Source organism: Pogonomyrmex barbatus, unplaced genomic scaffold, assembly GCF_055798465.1.
Source record: "Pogonomyrmex barbatus isolate J1 unplaced genomic scaffold, ASM5579846v1 scaffold20, whole genome shotgun sequence".
Classification (NCBI taxonomy): Eukaryota; Metazoa; Arthropoda; class Insecta; order Hymenoptera; family Formicidae; genus Pogonomyrmex; species Pogonomyrmex barbatus.
This window is the reverse complement of record NW_028297117.1, coordinates 2560358-2575367: the sequence shown is the minus strand read 5'-3', so window position 1 is coordinate 2575367 and position 15010 is coordinate 2560358. Positions and strand designations below refer to the sequence as shown.

At 29.8% G+C, this 15010-nt stretch overlaps 2 protein-coding genes across 2 annotated transcripts; both read right to left on the bottom strand.

Annotated features, from left to right (window-relative positions):
• Positions 1-362: 362 nt before the first annotated feature.
• LOC105429143 (uncharacterized) lies at positions 363-5351 on the bottom strand. Its single transcript, XM_011641918.2, has 2 exons — positions 5146-5351; positions 363-1716 (listed from the first exon to the last, which is right to left on the bottom strand). Exons 1-2 carry the CDS (start codon positions 5198-5200, stop codon positions 797-799), a joined length of 975 nt encoding a protein of 324 aa, XP_011640220.1. The 5' UTR covers positions 5201-5351; the 3' UTR covers positions 363-796.
• Positions 5352-7504: 2153 nt separating this feature from the next.
• On the bottom strand, positions 7505-12373 carry Sirt6 (sirtuin 6). Its single transcript, XM_089077788.1, has 7 exons — positions 11985-12373; positions 11588-11715; positions 10952-11070; positions 10740-10863; positions 10096-10269; positions 9736-9859; positions 7505-9654 (listed from the first exon to the last, which is right to left on the bottom strand). The coding sequence occupies exons 1-7, from the start codon at positions 12048-12050 to the stop codon at positions 9178-9180; spliced, it is 1212 nt and encodes a 403-aa protein (XP_088933914.1). The 5' UTR covers positions 12051-12373; the 3' UTR covers positions 7505-9177.
• Between the last annotated feature and the right edge of the window lie 2637 nt (positions 12374-15010).

Genomic DNA, 15010 nt, shown 5'->3' with positions numbered 1-15010 from the left:
TATATGTTCATCTTTTATTTCCCTTTGCTTCATTATTTCACACTTAATAATTCTCTCATTAAACTTCTTAATCTATAAAAAAAATCTTTTTTAAATTTGGCATAGAAATATTCGAAATAAATTTTTTATAATTTGATATAGTCATTTAAATTTTAAAAGATTTATATTAAATTGCTAAAAAATATATTTAAAAAAAAATTAACATATTTATGATCTTATGTACTAATATATTTTATAGTTCTTAAAATATTTTAATACTCGAACACTTTTTTTCTTTTATTTTTCATACGATATGATAAACGATAGTTATTCGGCCATAAACTGAAATAGTAAATCAATATGTAATTGAACAGATAACAATAAACATTTAATGGAGATTTATTACTGATTTACTATTTTACTGTACATATATTGGTAATGTATACGTGTACTTCATAAAAGATTTACTTTAAAATTCGAATAAATTAATGAATCGATCAAATTTCTTGTATTGCTTTTTTTTCTAAAACTTTAGATCTGATATTACACAAAAAGAAATAAATATTACATAAGTTTTATGTATCATTATACTAAATAATCCTAGTATAAAACTTAAAACTTGAATCACACTCATATATCATGCAAAGTGCAATGCACAAAAAGACTTTAAAAAATTTATTTAATCCGCTTTCTTAAGAGAAGTAAAAATAAAGAGAAGTAAAAAGCACCTTATCTCAAAAAAATAAAATTCACTAACTTTAAATTTAAAAACAAAAATAAAATTTTTTTAAAATATTTCTTTATAAAGATAAAAGTTTTAAAGAATAGTGACATTTGATAGATGTAAAGATATTAATTTTTCCGACAATTTTGAAACTGGATCGACAAGCATTTCCGATTTCTTTGCCTCCCACAATGTATCCTGCGTCTTTTTCAAATATTCCATTACGTGGTTTTCAGTAAGATATGGAGCCCTGCCATCCTTGTAAACAAGGAACCAATTGATTATATTCTTATATAGATTATCGTAGAAAATTTCCGGATTGTTGAAAGTCTGGCCCATATCCTCGACAATCAATTCTTCTAATTCTGGTTCGGAAGGCTGGCATACGACAAATACCAATTTCTTCAGGAAGCCAACTATGATTTTTTCGTCCTGATTAATGTTGTACATAGCTATCATTATTCCCGGCTCCTTCCGTAATGCGTTTATGTCGAGACGATAACGCTTGCCCTTTCCTTTGAAGCCAAAAAGTGGGTCATTCTCCACTGGCACTAGAAACTTAAACGGCTTAATATTCATGTTCGTGAAGATCATCAAATCCACGATTTGTTCGGGTGTGATTTTTTCATAATTGCCTAGCAAATTCAAGTAAGCCCTGAACAGATAGAACAGACTGCTCTGTCGATGTAGCTTATGCTTGGATACCAAATGATAATCAGTGATAGTAGCGTTTTTCTGCAAAGACGTTTTGTGCTTGATTTGCATAAAACGATACATATATTTTTCTCCATCAGAGGTGCTTCCGTCTTCCTTTGGTGCGCTGTTAGTGGAGTATTTCAAGACGAGATCATGAAATCCGCGCGCGTCGCGCACCTCTGCGGCCAACCACCAATTGCGGATATTTGCATCCTTCTGACACGTCAGTCTCCACGAGGCCCAAGTCAACATTCTCATCTGGTACATGACACCGCGCATAGAACCAGTTTTTAAGTACGAAGCTGCATACTGGTTATCTGCAAAATTAGTACTATTAGTTTTATCAACATAAAATTAAAATAACAATAAGTATCTATACAACAATGGTTTATAAATAATGAAGAAACTACGATTTGTGAATAAAGTAAATAAAATCTGTTTTACAAATGTGTTACAGAAAAATTGAAGATAATTTCGTAAAGCAAAATTTTAGATAAGTTTACAGATTATTTAAAGAAAAAGTAATCTTTAAATAACGAAAAGATTGACTTTTAGATTTTAATGATTTCCAATAGGGTAATTTGCTGTTGGATTAAAAAAATATTAAAAATTGCAATTAATAAGATAGTTAAAAAAAAGAAAGAGATGCACGGTAAAATTTTTGTATTTTTCTTCGTGCTTCCCGTAAAGATAAAATTTACTACATCTATACGTAGTACATTAGTCGATACACACTACCACAGTATTAAAAATCTATAGTTCATGTTACGTATGTTACTATAGATTTTCAGGATTGGCAGTGTATCGCAAACGCGATCATTGACTGCAGATATTTTAGATTTTTAGCGATTGTTGAATAGTAATTTTTTTTATGAGTGATTTTTCTTCGCAACTTTTATAAGTATACCTGAACCTGATTTTTCTTCGCAACTTTTATAAGTATATCTGAACCAAGTACAGTAGTCTCAAAGAAAACTGTAAATACAATTCGTGTAGACAACTATGTATTTAAAGAGAATAAAATGAAAGATGATGAATAATATAATTAAATGTATTAAACAATGTAAATATCGAATCCGGTGAAGGAAACATCGCTATATGTAAAACATTAAATTAAATACGCTTCGCAGAAAGCAGTCCGAGAATTTATCTAGATAAAATTTGATTTCTATATCGATAATAGATATATTTAATATATAATAATGTCTGTTAATGAAAAATTTTTCGACATCATCAGATTTCTAAGATTCAGAATAATTTTGAGTTGAGTAAATATATTTTGTTATGTTGAAAACTTACATGACTTTAAACGTATTGCTCTAAAAATTACATTTTCTGCGATTTTATTACAATTTCTCAAAAATAGATATCAGAACACATCTTTCTCAAACTTTTTGTAATTGAAGTCTTTATAAATTGAATCTAAATATTATATAACAATTGTTTATTGTATTATTTTAATAAAATTGTAAAAAAATTGAAAGTTTTCTTTATCAAGATATATTTTTTAATAAATAAAAATTTTGCAATATTTGATTACAGAAAAAAAGAAGCAAAAATATAATCAAATAAAAAGACGTAATTGACTTAAAAATAAAATTTTTTAATTATTGTTAAATATTTAAGAATTAAATAATAAACATTGATAGATTATATTAGTAAACAGTTTAGTAGATTTAAATATGATGAGTATAATGAATATATGATTAATACAAACATATCCATCTGTAGGAGTAACGAACTATATGAAAAGAGTAAATCTGATACCACAAAGAAAAAATGCGAGCCGGTCATAAAACGACATATGATTCTTACCGATTAGATAGAGATGTTAAGCTGTACAAATGGAATATGTATTTATTATCACAATTCATTTTATTCAAGAGATTCAAAAATTGTCCAATATTTGATCATATATTTATTATTAGATTATATTAGAAATTAAACAGATGAAAGAGGAGAAATTGAAACAATTCAGCCAATCTTTATTATTAATCTATCTATATCTATCTATATCTATCTATCTATATAATTTTGATTAAAAAGCATGACGTAAATATAGATCATACAATTGTATAGAAGCCATATATTATTCCCTTATAGATCAGCTTCTAAATGAAAATCTATTCTGGAAATTTTTCATTTTCGAAATTAAAAACAAATAATGGCAGATGTAGAAAAATTAAAATTAATTACTGACCAGACTGCTCCTTGCTTTAATAAAGTGAACTGCAATATTCACGAAACATTGGCATTCAACAATGCATAATGACACGGATAATACCCGTAAAAATATTAACTTTTTTGAAAATAGTAACCGTGGAAGCCTTAAAAGCATTATTAAAATTAATATGTTAATTTTAATGTTACACAATTAAAACGTATAAATTACAATTATTAATAATTTGCTGCAGAATTCGAAATAATTATAAAAATGAGTATATGTATATGCCTGTAATTTGTTGCAAAAATTCCGTTTATTTACAAGGACGAAATAAAACAGTGTTGATTGATTAGTTTAACTGCAAAAACAGTGCTATCTATGCTAGCTGTGTATGGAAGCAAATAAAGGAAATTAAGGCGCGTAAAGCGGTGCGTTTTTGATACGTCACCGACTGAGAGTGTTGTCATTTCAATAGCGATTGATGTTACTCGACAGCCGCTGAATTCACAGTAAAATTACCACAGCACTATAACAATCGTGATATTATTACTTATAGATTTATCAATTATGAAAATATTCGAATACGCGAAATTAGATATCATTATTAAAAATATTATCTTAAAATTAATGTTGATCTTCTGCGATACTGATGTCCATTTGTATCAATGCAGATTAACTTTAATTTCGATTTAATACATCTTTTATCTTTTTTTTTTTAGATTCTGAGAATCTAAAATTAGTTCTGAGAATTAGAAAAGGATAAAAAGGAAATAAAAGCAGAGATTAAAGCTAATCTACATTGATAGAAATAAACAATGAGACGCAATTCATGACTATCTAAACAATAATTCTCGCTTTCCTTATTGCATATGAATGTTATTTTTAGAATTATCTCCTATCCCATTTCGACGAAACGTATTCAATGAATGAAAGATTCAACGTTTATCATGCATTTATAAACAATTGCTGATACTGCATTGCTAACAGTTTGACGACTGAAAAAACCGAGTGTTGCACTCTCATAAGGAAATGTCTGCATTATATTAATAAATTTTCAAATCAAAACGTGAGCGATCAATTTGTTTTATTTAATTGTTCCATTATTTAAACATTATTTGATATTAAATCAAATAAATCAAGAGGTAATTAAATCGATACTTTTGCGATGAAGAATTGCACGATGCTAATAAATATGAAGAAACTTTTCGAATTTCAGCTACGAGTATGGACAATTACAATGACGTCATAGAATACATATATATTGACTATGAATGTCGTCTAAAACATGACGCAACTGCACATCGTGAGAGAGGCTTATGTTGATGCTTTACAAAAAAATTCTCCCTCTTTTAAAATTCGTAAACTTATTCAGCTAGGCATAGTAGTCAAAGATTATCTGAAATATCCTCAGATTTTTCCGCGGATTTTTGCACTTGTAGCAGATAAGGCACGACAAAATTATACATACGCACGTACGAACGTACGAAAGGATTTCATTTTTCATCTCTGCTCTGTCAACTTTGCTAAAAACTTTTTTCAAATAAAGATCTATGCTAGAGCTGTAACAATTAGATGTACTGACCTGTCGTGGCGCATTCAGTATGAGCTGGTACAATTTTGGGTTTCGTATCCCCCATGATTTCGCTCCCTGGAAGGATTGTGCAAACGTCGAATGTATAAACCGATAGGCAGTTGGAATCAGACTAAGTTCAACTGAGCTGCGTAACTCGTCGTACGTACGATCATCGCCTCACGGTTACTGAAGACTGAGGGGAAATCCCCGTAGAACACTACATCCCACGAGGATCCCAGCAACGTATGTAGGTGGGAGGAGAGAATAAAAACGACTCGAACTGCACTCGCTGTATCCTTGAGAAAAAAAAAATATTTAGGAACGAGAACCATAAAGTTGTTGATAGAGCAGGCTAAAGGAATGCACGCGCTTTTCCAGACGACATATGACTTTCAGAACGTATCTCTGCCGTATTTTTCACAGGTCACTTTCAGAAAATTCACGACGAGACGAAATATAGAGGAGTTTTTTACGATCGAAAATGTAAAAAGTCGTTTTAAAATGTGAAAGTCTCTTATATGCACCATCTCAATGCCGACTTCCTGGAAGTTTTGTTTATACTTCGTCACTCTCCCCTTACGATAGACTTATAATTTTTGTTTGTATCTTAGATTGCAGTGAGAGATTAATGACAATGAATCATACGATCATACGATCTGGTCACTGCAATTATGAGATTTATTTTCTATTCCTGCACTGGGATGCACTAAAACTTTCTATCTCACTTTTGTTAAACTTCAAATATGTATCTGTTTCATTTTATAATGGATGTATACTAGTTAGCTACAAAAAACAGGACAATAATCAAATTGATTATAATCATATTTAAATTTTGATGTTTCGGATTTAATATTTCGAAAAGATAAATTGAAGACGTATTTCTCATAGGGGAATAATCGGTATATTAATTGATATAAATTTAATATTAGCGCATAAGCATTTATCTCGAATTTGTAGATGTGTGTGTGTGTGTGTGTGTGTGTGTGTGCGCGCGCGCGCGCGCGCGCGCGTGTGTGTGCGTGTGTGTGGTGTGTGTGGGGGGGGCAAATTCGAAATCATATATATATATATATATATATATATATATATAATTTAATAAATATTAAGGCATAAGCGTTAATATCTATTAAATTTATCTCGAATTTACACACACACACACACACACACACACACCACACACACACACACACACACACACACCACACACACACACACACACACACACACACACACACCACACACACACACACACACACACACACACACACACACACACACACACACACACACACACACACACACACATACATTTTATATATATATAAATTCAAAAGATAAAGAAAAAGAAATTAAGTGTTAATCCTACCTGCTAAATATTCATATTTTTCCCTGTTTATGTCGAAAACATAATTACATAAAAATTATTTCACAATGTGAATGTATTAATAATTTAACATTTTAGACTTTTTTTCTTTGTTATTTTAATCGAATTTGAATTTAATGATATATGATGTATTCATCAGTTTAATTAATCTTGAATCAATCGAAATTAACAATTGAAAAATGCTATTAGTTTATAACCAGGGAATCAATCTCTTTTAAAAAAGTATATAATAATTATTAATCGATAATAATTATAAAGTTATGTATCATATATATGGCACAATGTAATAAAATTAATATTTAATTAATATCTAATTTTTTAAATAATTGTAATTATAATAATTATAATTATTATAATAATAATAATTATTATTATATAATAATAATAATTATAATTATTATTTAAGAAAAAAAGAATGTTTTTTTATATTATATTTTATTGTTTCTTTTAGTAAAAATCGGTCTTTTATTGCAATAATACTGATCAATATTTCTTGGAAAGATAAGCAAGTAACATCGATAGTATTAGAAATAGATATAAATATTAGATATAAATATTTTTTGATTTGTCATCGTCACTTTACTGGATATCCCTATGAGATTGTATCATATCTGTCATGTTACCACAACAAATTTTATAATTATAAAAGTCATTCGAATCTAGAGATTTTCAATTTAAATACTCTCTAGGGAAGTATTAATTTTTATATAATGGTAACATTCTGCCGTAATATAAATGTATGAATATGAAAATCCCCGCGTAATATAAATGTTATAAGTATAAGGGAATCCCCCGTTTTTTATTTTATGTATATAAGCAAGTTGTGTATATATAAATTTTATATATATATAAGTAAATATATGAGATTCGATTATTTGATCTTTCTTGTATACTAAATTTTATAATTGGATATATTTTTTTCCATAAAATATACATTAAATTTTTATTGGTTGGAGAAGTTGGGAAAAATTATATGCATTGTGATCCTTTTCAATAGATGTACTTTTTATTTCGAATATTATATCTGACGAATAATAATGATTATTTAAATAAAGTCATGTATTACGATGAAGCAAACATCACTATGTACATATAAATATTACATGATTCGCTATAACGCATTCTATCGGAATGCACTCTATGAGTGGCAGCTTATATAATCTACGCGCGAAAATTGTTTATTAGCGTACTAACTGCGAGACATTGTTAAAACTTTTACTTTCAACATTCCCTTCAACACTATATGGAAAAAGGCGCACTCTGTTAAAAATTCAACATCTGAATTTATCGGACAATCTAACATCAGCTTGTAGCAAATAGTGCTATTAGCTTACTTATACAAACATGTGCTTTGTATTATATAGTATAATGCGCAAATAGGTCCCGTATGCGCTGTTGATTTTTGTAAGGCGAACGTAGATTGAGGATAATCAACGGGACTTGGACTAATCTATTTATGAAAGCAATATTTAGGAAAGTTACAGGAAATGTCGCCAGTAGAAACGATATTGGATTCATCATTTCTTTATGATCCAATCGTAACGCCATATTAAAAGGGTCATCTTTTTATTTCGCTCCTTTTTTAATGGTTTATATTTTACTTTAGCCATATCTATGACGTTCAAAATGATCTTGAGGGAGATATATGTTCTTCATAAGATACATATATTTTCTGCATCAATTGCTGAAAATTTGCAGAATAAAAGATATTTACGAAAGGAATGGAAGAGGAAATGATTATATAGGAAGATCCTTAGTTCTTCAATAGATAATATAAAAATCTGTCGAAGACATTATTTTTAACCATTGGGCATAAATTATTCATATACTAGGCAGCTCTCATACCTGTGTATTCTTATTATTACGGATCAAGCAACTACTTCAAATTCAGCTATTCTCAATTAAAAAAAGCTTATGGAAGTTCTTACTGGCGAAATATCTTCTAGGAAGATCTCTTTTATCGAAAAATCTTATTAGTAATCTATAGTGGAAAAAGTATCGCATTATGCACGAAAAATCTGGAACACGTTGCTCATCAAGAGATTTTAATCTCTCTATGTCGAATCGTCGCAATGTCTAATATGCATGTGTAAATATATAGGCTAGCTGTAAAAAGCAGATGTAGTACATAAACGAAATTTTGTAGATACTAATAAGAATATATACAACTACCGGAATATTTCAACTGATTTTGTCATAAGTGATATATCCTGGAAACCAATTACGAATCTGTATTTTATTGCACATTTAATGTTAAATGTTTTACATCCAATTAGGATGCACTCAAAGATTGCACAAATCGAGTTACCTTTCATTGCAGATTTGTTATTGCTTCCTGAATGTAAGTTATAATTTAAAATGTATAAATATATCGAATCTTAATATTCTGTCTTTTAAAATTATACTTGTACATTTCTTTATAAACAAAGTAGAAAAACAAAAAGTAAAAAGTGGGAAAGAGAAGGAAAGGGAGTACACACACACATAGAGAATTACATTTAACGCTAAATGTGCAGCGATGCCTATTGAATGCTGTCAGCAAATCTATCGCATATCGACAATGAATAATCATTCAATATGCACTCATAAGTAATTGTAGCATACACTGAGAATAATCGAAATATTAGAATGGAAAATTATTACTTCATTGAAACTTGCTACACAGTTTGATTCAGATCAATATTGTGCTCTGTTGCATCTTCCATTGAGTATCTACACGTTTCAATATCTTCCGCGCTCTCTTCTGTCTTAACAGAGTTGTCAACAACACGATCATTCTCGGTTTTATACATTTCACCTGAGGTGGTTATATTATCTTCCTTTTTAATTTCTTGCTTAACTGTAAATGCTTGCTTTCTGGCTTTAGTTTCTCTTTTGGTATCTGTTCTCTCCCTCTCGTACATAAACGTTTTCCGTTTCCTTCGCATCGGTTTGCACACCTTTTTATAGAGCATATTCATCTCCTTTATTCTGCTAGTTGGAATTGTCCAGTCCATTTCTTTAGCTGTTGTGTCGGAATTTCGTGTCGGGTCCATGCCACTTTCATATTCCGGAATTTCCAATCCCAACTTTTTCATAACCGCGATTATTATTTCGTCGACGTTACCGTTAATAATTAAGTCAGCTTTCTTATCCTACAAGTACAATATTATTTCGATGATAAAACCGAAAAATATTATACATCTTTACAAATTTATATCATTTAATAATCTTACGTGTTTCGTTGGTTGCAGATTGCATATAACAAGACGACCTCCGTATTTCTTTGTGTACAAAGGTAGATTACCGCTTGGAATAATTTGTAACGTTGTTCCCAAGCATATGCTTAAATCGGCGACACTAAAAAAACATCGGTATAAATATTATATCAACATACAACATTCTATTTTAAATGAGTATTCACAAAGATCTCTATTATAGAACCTGAGACATTCCGCAAGCCATACTAAAATCATGTATGCTATTATATTCGTAATTTTCGTTTAAGTTTACATGCATAATAGTTTTGAATATTTTGTTGTAATGTAAACTACTATGAATGTTGATACATCACATTAAAATAACTTATGACTTACCTGGAATGAAGGTCAGATAGCGTCAAATCACTGTCTGGCAAATTATGCTCCCAATCAAGAATGGTATCATGCATTCGACCGCGGCATGGACGACCACCGATTTGTTCTGATCTGCATACTGTATCTAGGGACTTTTTTCCCACACTTTTGGTTGCAAAATTACGTATAAATTGTCTGAAAAATAATTTCAATTTTCAACATCTTCAATGTTTTTATGGTAATAAAACGGTTATGTCACTATAATTAATCCATTTTCTTATATTCATCTTTATCCATTTGATTAAATTATTTTAGTGAAATTAAGTATAAATATGGAATTAAGTCTAAATAAATTGAAATAAATAAATATATATATATATATATATATTTAATAAAAATATATATATATATATATATTTATTTTTTTACCCCCCCCCCACACACACACACACTTTATATAAATATATGTAGTGTGTGTGTCTGTGTGTGTGTGTGCAAAAATATATATATATATTTCAATTTATTTAGACTTAATTCCATATTTTTATATATTATATATATATATATATATATATAAAATATAGATATATATTCTTTTTTCATTTTTATATATATTTCTTTTTTCTCATTATATATTTATCTCTATTTTATGTATGTGTACAAACCTGCCACATTTATCACACTGTTCTGTAAACATGTTTCCATGTAATTCAGCAAGGTATTGCCTCTGTATTCCTGATCGTAAATGCAATCCATCTATATTCTGACTGATAATGAACTTCACTTTTTCTAAAAAAAAAAAGATATAAAAAATAAAAAAAATAGTAGATATGTAAAAGAATTTTGCTATTTTTTTTTATTATCTGCTAACACTTACTGGTCTCTATTAATTTTTTCAATGCCATGTGCGTCTTTGTAGGAATTGCTTCATCAAAAGAAATGTTCATTGATGGTTTCAAACCTTTTTGTTCCAATGTCCACACACCATTTGTACCCCTAATGCAAAGGATATTATTCAAACAAAATATGACTAATACAAAAATGTATTCCTATATTTAAAATATAAAAATTCTGTTTGTTCAGTTTACAAATGGCTATATAAAAATTTTGCTAGAATATTTAAATTTAATTTTTTTTTTAATTTTTTAAATATCTTTCGATATAAATGATATGTAATTATCAGAATAATATAAATGATATGTTATTATCAGAATTGAGACATAAAAGCATGTTTATTAAAATTTTATTAAAAATGCATTCAGATACTGACATAGTAAACAACTTTCTTTTATAAAAATGCAAAAAAATTTAAAATTATTACTCGACATATTTCTGTCTCATACTTAATCCATGCTTCAAAATTTCTCCTGTGTCTTCTTTTTTGATATATGTCAAATTGCAGTCTTCAGTTTCGAAAGCAGATAAGAAAGGAGGGGTGACAGAAGGAGGGGTGAGCTCAGGTTGTGAACAGAGAAGTTCGTATAATCTTGAAAAACATCTAGGCGATAGTCACCGAAAATCGGGGATACCCGCTGCAGTACTGATACCGGCGCCAGTGTGGACCACGACGTGACGCGCTCCTTGTATCCAGTCAGCCAGGAGGCCACATTTCAGACGTAGAGTCTCGACGCTATCGTATCTCTGTAAGCAGAAAAGTAATGAAGAAAAAAAGAAAAAAAAAAGAGAAAAACAAAACAAAGGGGAGAAAAAAGAAAAAAAAGTAAAGCGCAACCGTCGTCCGCGTCGTCGACTCCGAGAGGAATGCGATCGGGGATAAAACGCCATCACGTTTACCGCGTCGTAATGTCAAGAGGAGAAGACGCGAGAAAAAAAAGGCGATCCCGTCCCGCCAAGTATTTCACTTCCTTTTCCCTCTTTTCTTCTTTTTTTTTTTTTTTCTTTTTCTTTACCTCCTCCAGTCCCAGCACTCCTTTGTTTTCGTACGGCGATAACCCGTCCGCGTAGCTCGATGACATTTTTGCGCTGTCGCAAGTCCGTGGCAAGTCCCAGTCCCGATATCTCTAATCACGACGCCTCGAGGGAACGCCACGAAACGCCGATACGTGCCCGTCGTCTTCCGCGAAGCGAGGGGCCGACGCGATTTCAGCCGCGCTCCGGCCGCCCTCCCATGTGCCAGACGAATACGTAAACAATATGAATCGAGAGCTAATGACCGCGTGCTGTTATGTTTATACGCTACGAATGACGATAAGTGATAGGAAACTCGAGACCCGCGGAGAACGCATTCTGTTTTATAGACTGCACTGCATGCAACGAAATGGCACTTGAACAGAAAGAAGATAATAAACCCCCCGGGGCATGCGCCCTGAGCCGCGCGCCGTAGGAGCGGCGGTCGGTCGTTTCGGACGCCACGGACGCTTGGGTTCGTCTCGCGAGTATTCAATTCATGCACGAGCCATTGACCGAGGGCGCGTGGCGGGAATTTCGAACCGCCTTTCTCGGCGCCGAAATCAGGAACATCCCTCATATCAAAGATGTGCTATATTAAGGATGGATATATTTATGTGTTTATAATAAGGCTTTATAATAAGAAAAAGTTATCGAAATTTAAAAAGAACATTGATAATTCAATTCTTCAGCTTTTGATATGAACACATTGATATGGTCATTAATTATCCCAAGTAAATTTCAGATTGCCTTTTAGAAAGAACATATTTTTATATATTTATATATTTACTCTTTGAAATATGAGATGAATAGATATAAGTTATACGAAAGTTAATATATACACGAAATGACGTATAACTATATATATATATATATATAAATGACATATAAACGAAATGATTTTTAACATTTTTTATGAAAGGAAACGTGTTTCTACTCAACACCTCTCTCAATCGAGAGAATTTTTAATCATAAATATTTTTAAATTAAAAAATAAAAAATTTAATAGTTTATTAATTTTAGTTATAAAAAAATTTTGAATTATTATACATATTGAATAATTTCACATATGTGAAATATAAAAAAAAATAATTAATAATTTTATAAACATAAAATAATTTCATAATTTTGTATTAGTGCTATAATATATAATTTTATATGCTGATATACAATTATTTTTATTATATGGATTTTTATATAAAATATAAATAAAATAAAGTATTTTTTGAAAATATTCAGTTTTATAACAAACTCATTCTTATAATGAAATATTAAAATAAATATGTCGTGTGTGTGTGTGTGTGTGTGTGTGTGTGTGTGTGTGTGTGTGTGTGTGTGTTTGTAACATAATTATTACTTTTCCACATAAAAATAATAAAGAAGGAGGCAATACACTATAAATTAATAATCAAACATGGAAATATGGAAGTATTATAATGTCTAGAATATATCTATAAAATGTATGAAAATATTTGAAAAAAACTATATAATTACTATATTAAATCCTTCTATTAAGACGTGGAAAACTTCTTTTTTTAAGAAAATTTCATTAAAGTATATTTTATATTTATTTTATCCGTTTCTTTTCCATATTCATGTTCACACATTTTCAAATCATCAAATATAAAACCATGAATCCACGTCAAAAGGCCATATAAAAGATTTAATTGTTCCCACTTTTTCATGTTGTTCATTAACTTCCTCGTTTTTTTATCTGCACAAAGATTATATATTTTAACAACTTCAATATCTTTCATATATATACAGGGTGTCACAGCAACATACATGGGCAGCACATGATGGATTACTTATTTGTGCAGGTACACAAGGTCGTTCACAACTGAAGGCAGCTTCGGCAGCATAATCGATTGCTCATCAATTGTCTTACAATCTGAAGCACTATGAACTCTGGGAAAAAGATATGCAAATGACATCCTGAACATAATTGTCATTACGGATAAAAATATTATAAGGACGCTTGCTGCGTCTTTCTTAACTCCTTTATTTCGAAATAAATAAAATTTAGTCCTGTTCTCTGGACGTAACATTTACATCGATTTCTCGAAAAGAGAAAAATTTAGCTATAATTACTGCATCGTAAATCTGTTAAAAGTAATGTCATGTAGTTTGTATTGCAATTGATTCCGAATTTATATATAAAATATTTATATATTCAATAAAAAGGAAAATTATTAGATTTCTAATCGAGTTCGTCAAATAATTGTCATTCGCCCTCTCTTGTTATTTAAAATTTATTCGGCATGTAACATCGTATTGTTTAAAATAATTTTATTATGAGGCTTGTAAGGATATATATTTTTTTTTATAATAAATTGTATTCCTAGAAAAATTTATGAAAGAAAGAAAAACGATTTGCAAATTTCTATGAAAAATTATAGAATATATTCCCAAATTAATTTCCAAACAGAATTTCTCATTTCAGTTATTTAAACATTTATTAACATATTTAACATAACACTATTTTATACAAATCTGTATGTATTTTTACTATTATAATTGCAAGATTAATTCATATTCAAAGGCCCAATCTCATCGAATCTTCAGAAGTGCTTTGACTTCGGCCGTAGATGAAATATAGGCGAGCAAATTGTGGATATTACATGATATTTCGAACTCTTACAAGGACTTGGCCATTTTCAATCATTACAGAATACGTTAAAATCGCATAAGATTTGTATAAGATAATTTAATTATGCAAATTGTAGCCGCACAGCAGCGAGATGATCATTGAAAATGACTAGCTCTTACAGGAGTTGAATACATAATACTCATGGTCTTCTCTCCATGGTGATATGTTCGTATCGGAAATCAATGTACTACTGAATGACTGTGGCATCTAAGCACAGATAAATTTTCTTGCAATTGTAACTATAAAAATACACAGAATGTTATAAAATAATTTTATATTAGATATACATAATTAATTGGTATAAAAACTTTCAAGAAATTACTTTTGATAATATATGTTAATTATTTTGAGGATTTACAAAATAAAAAGAAAAGTTTT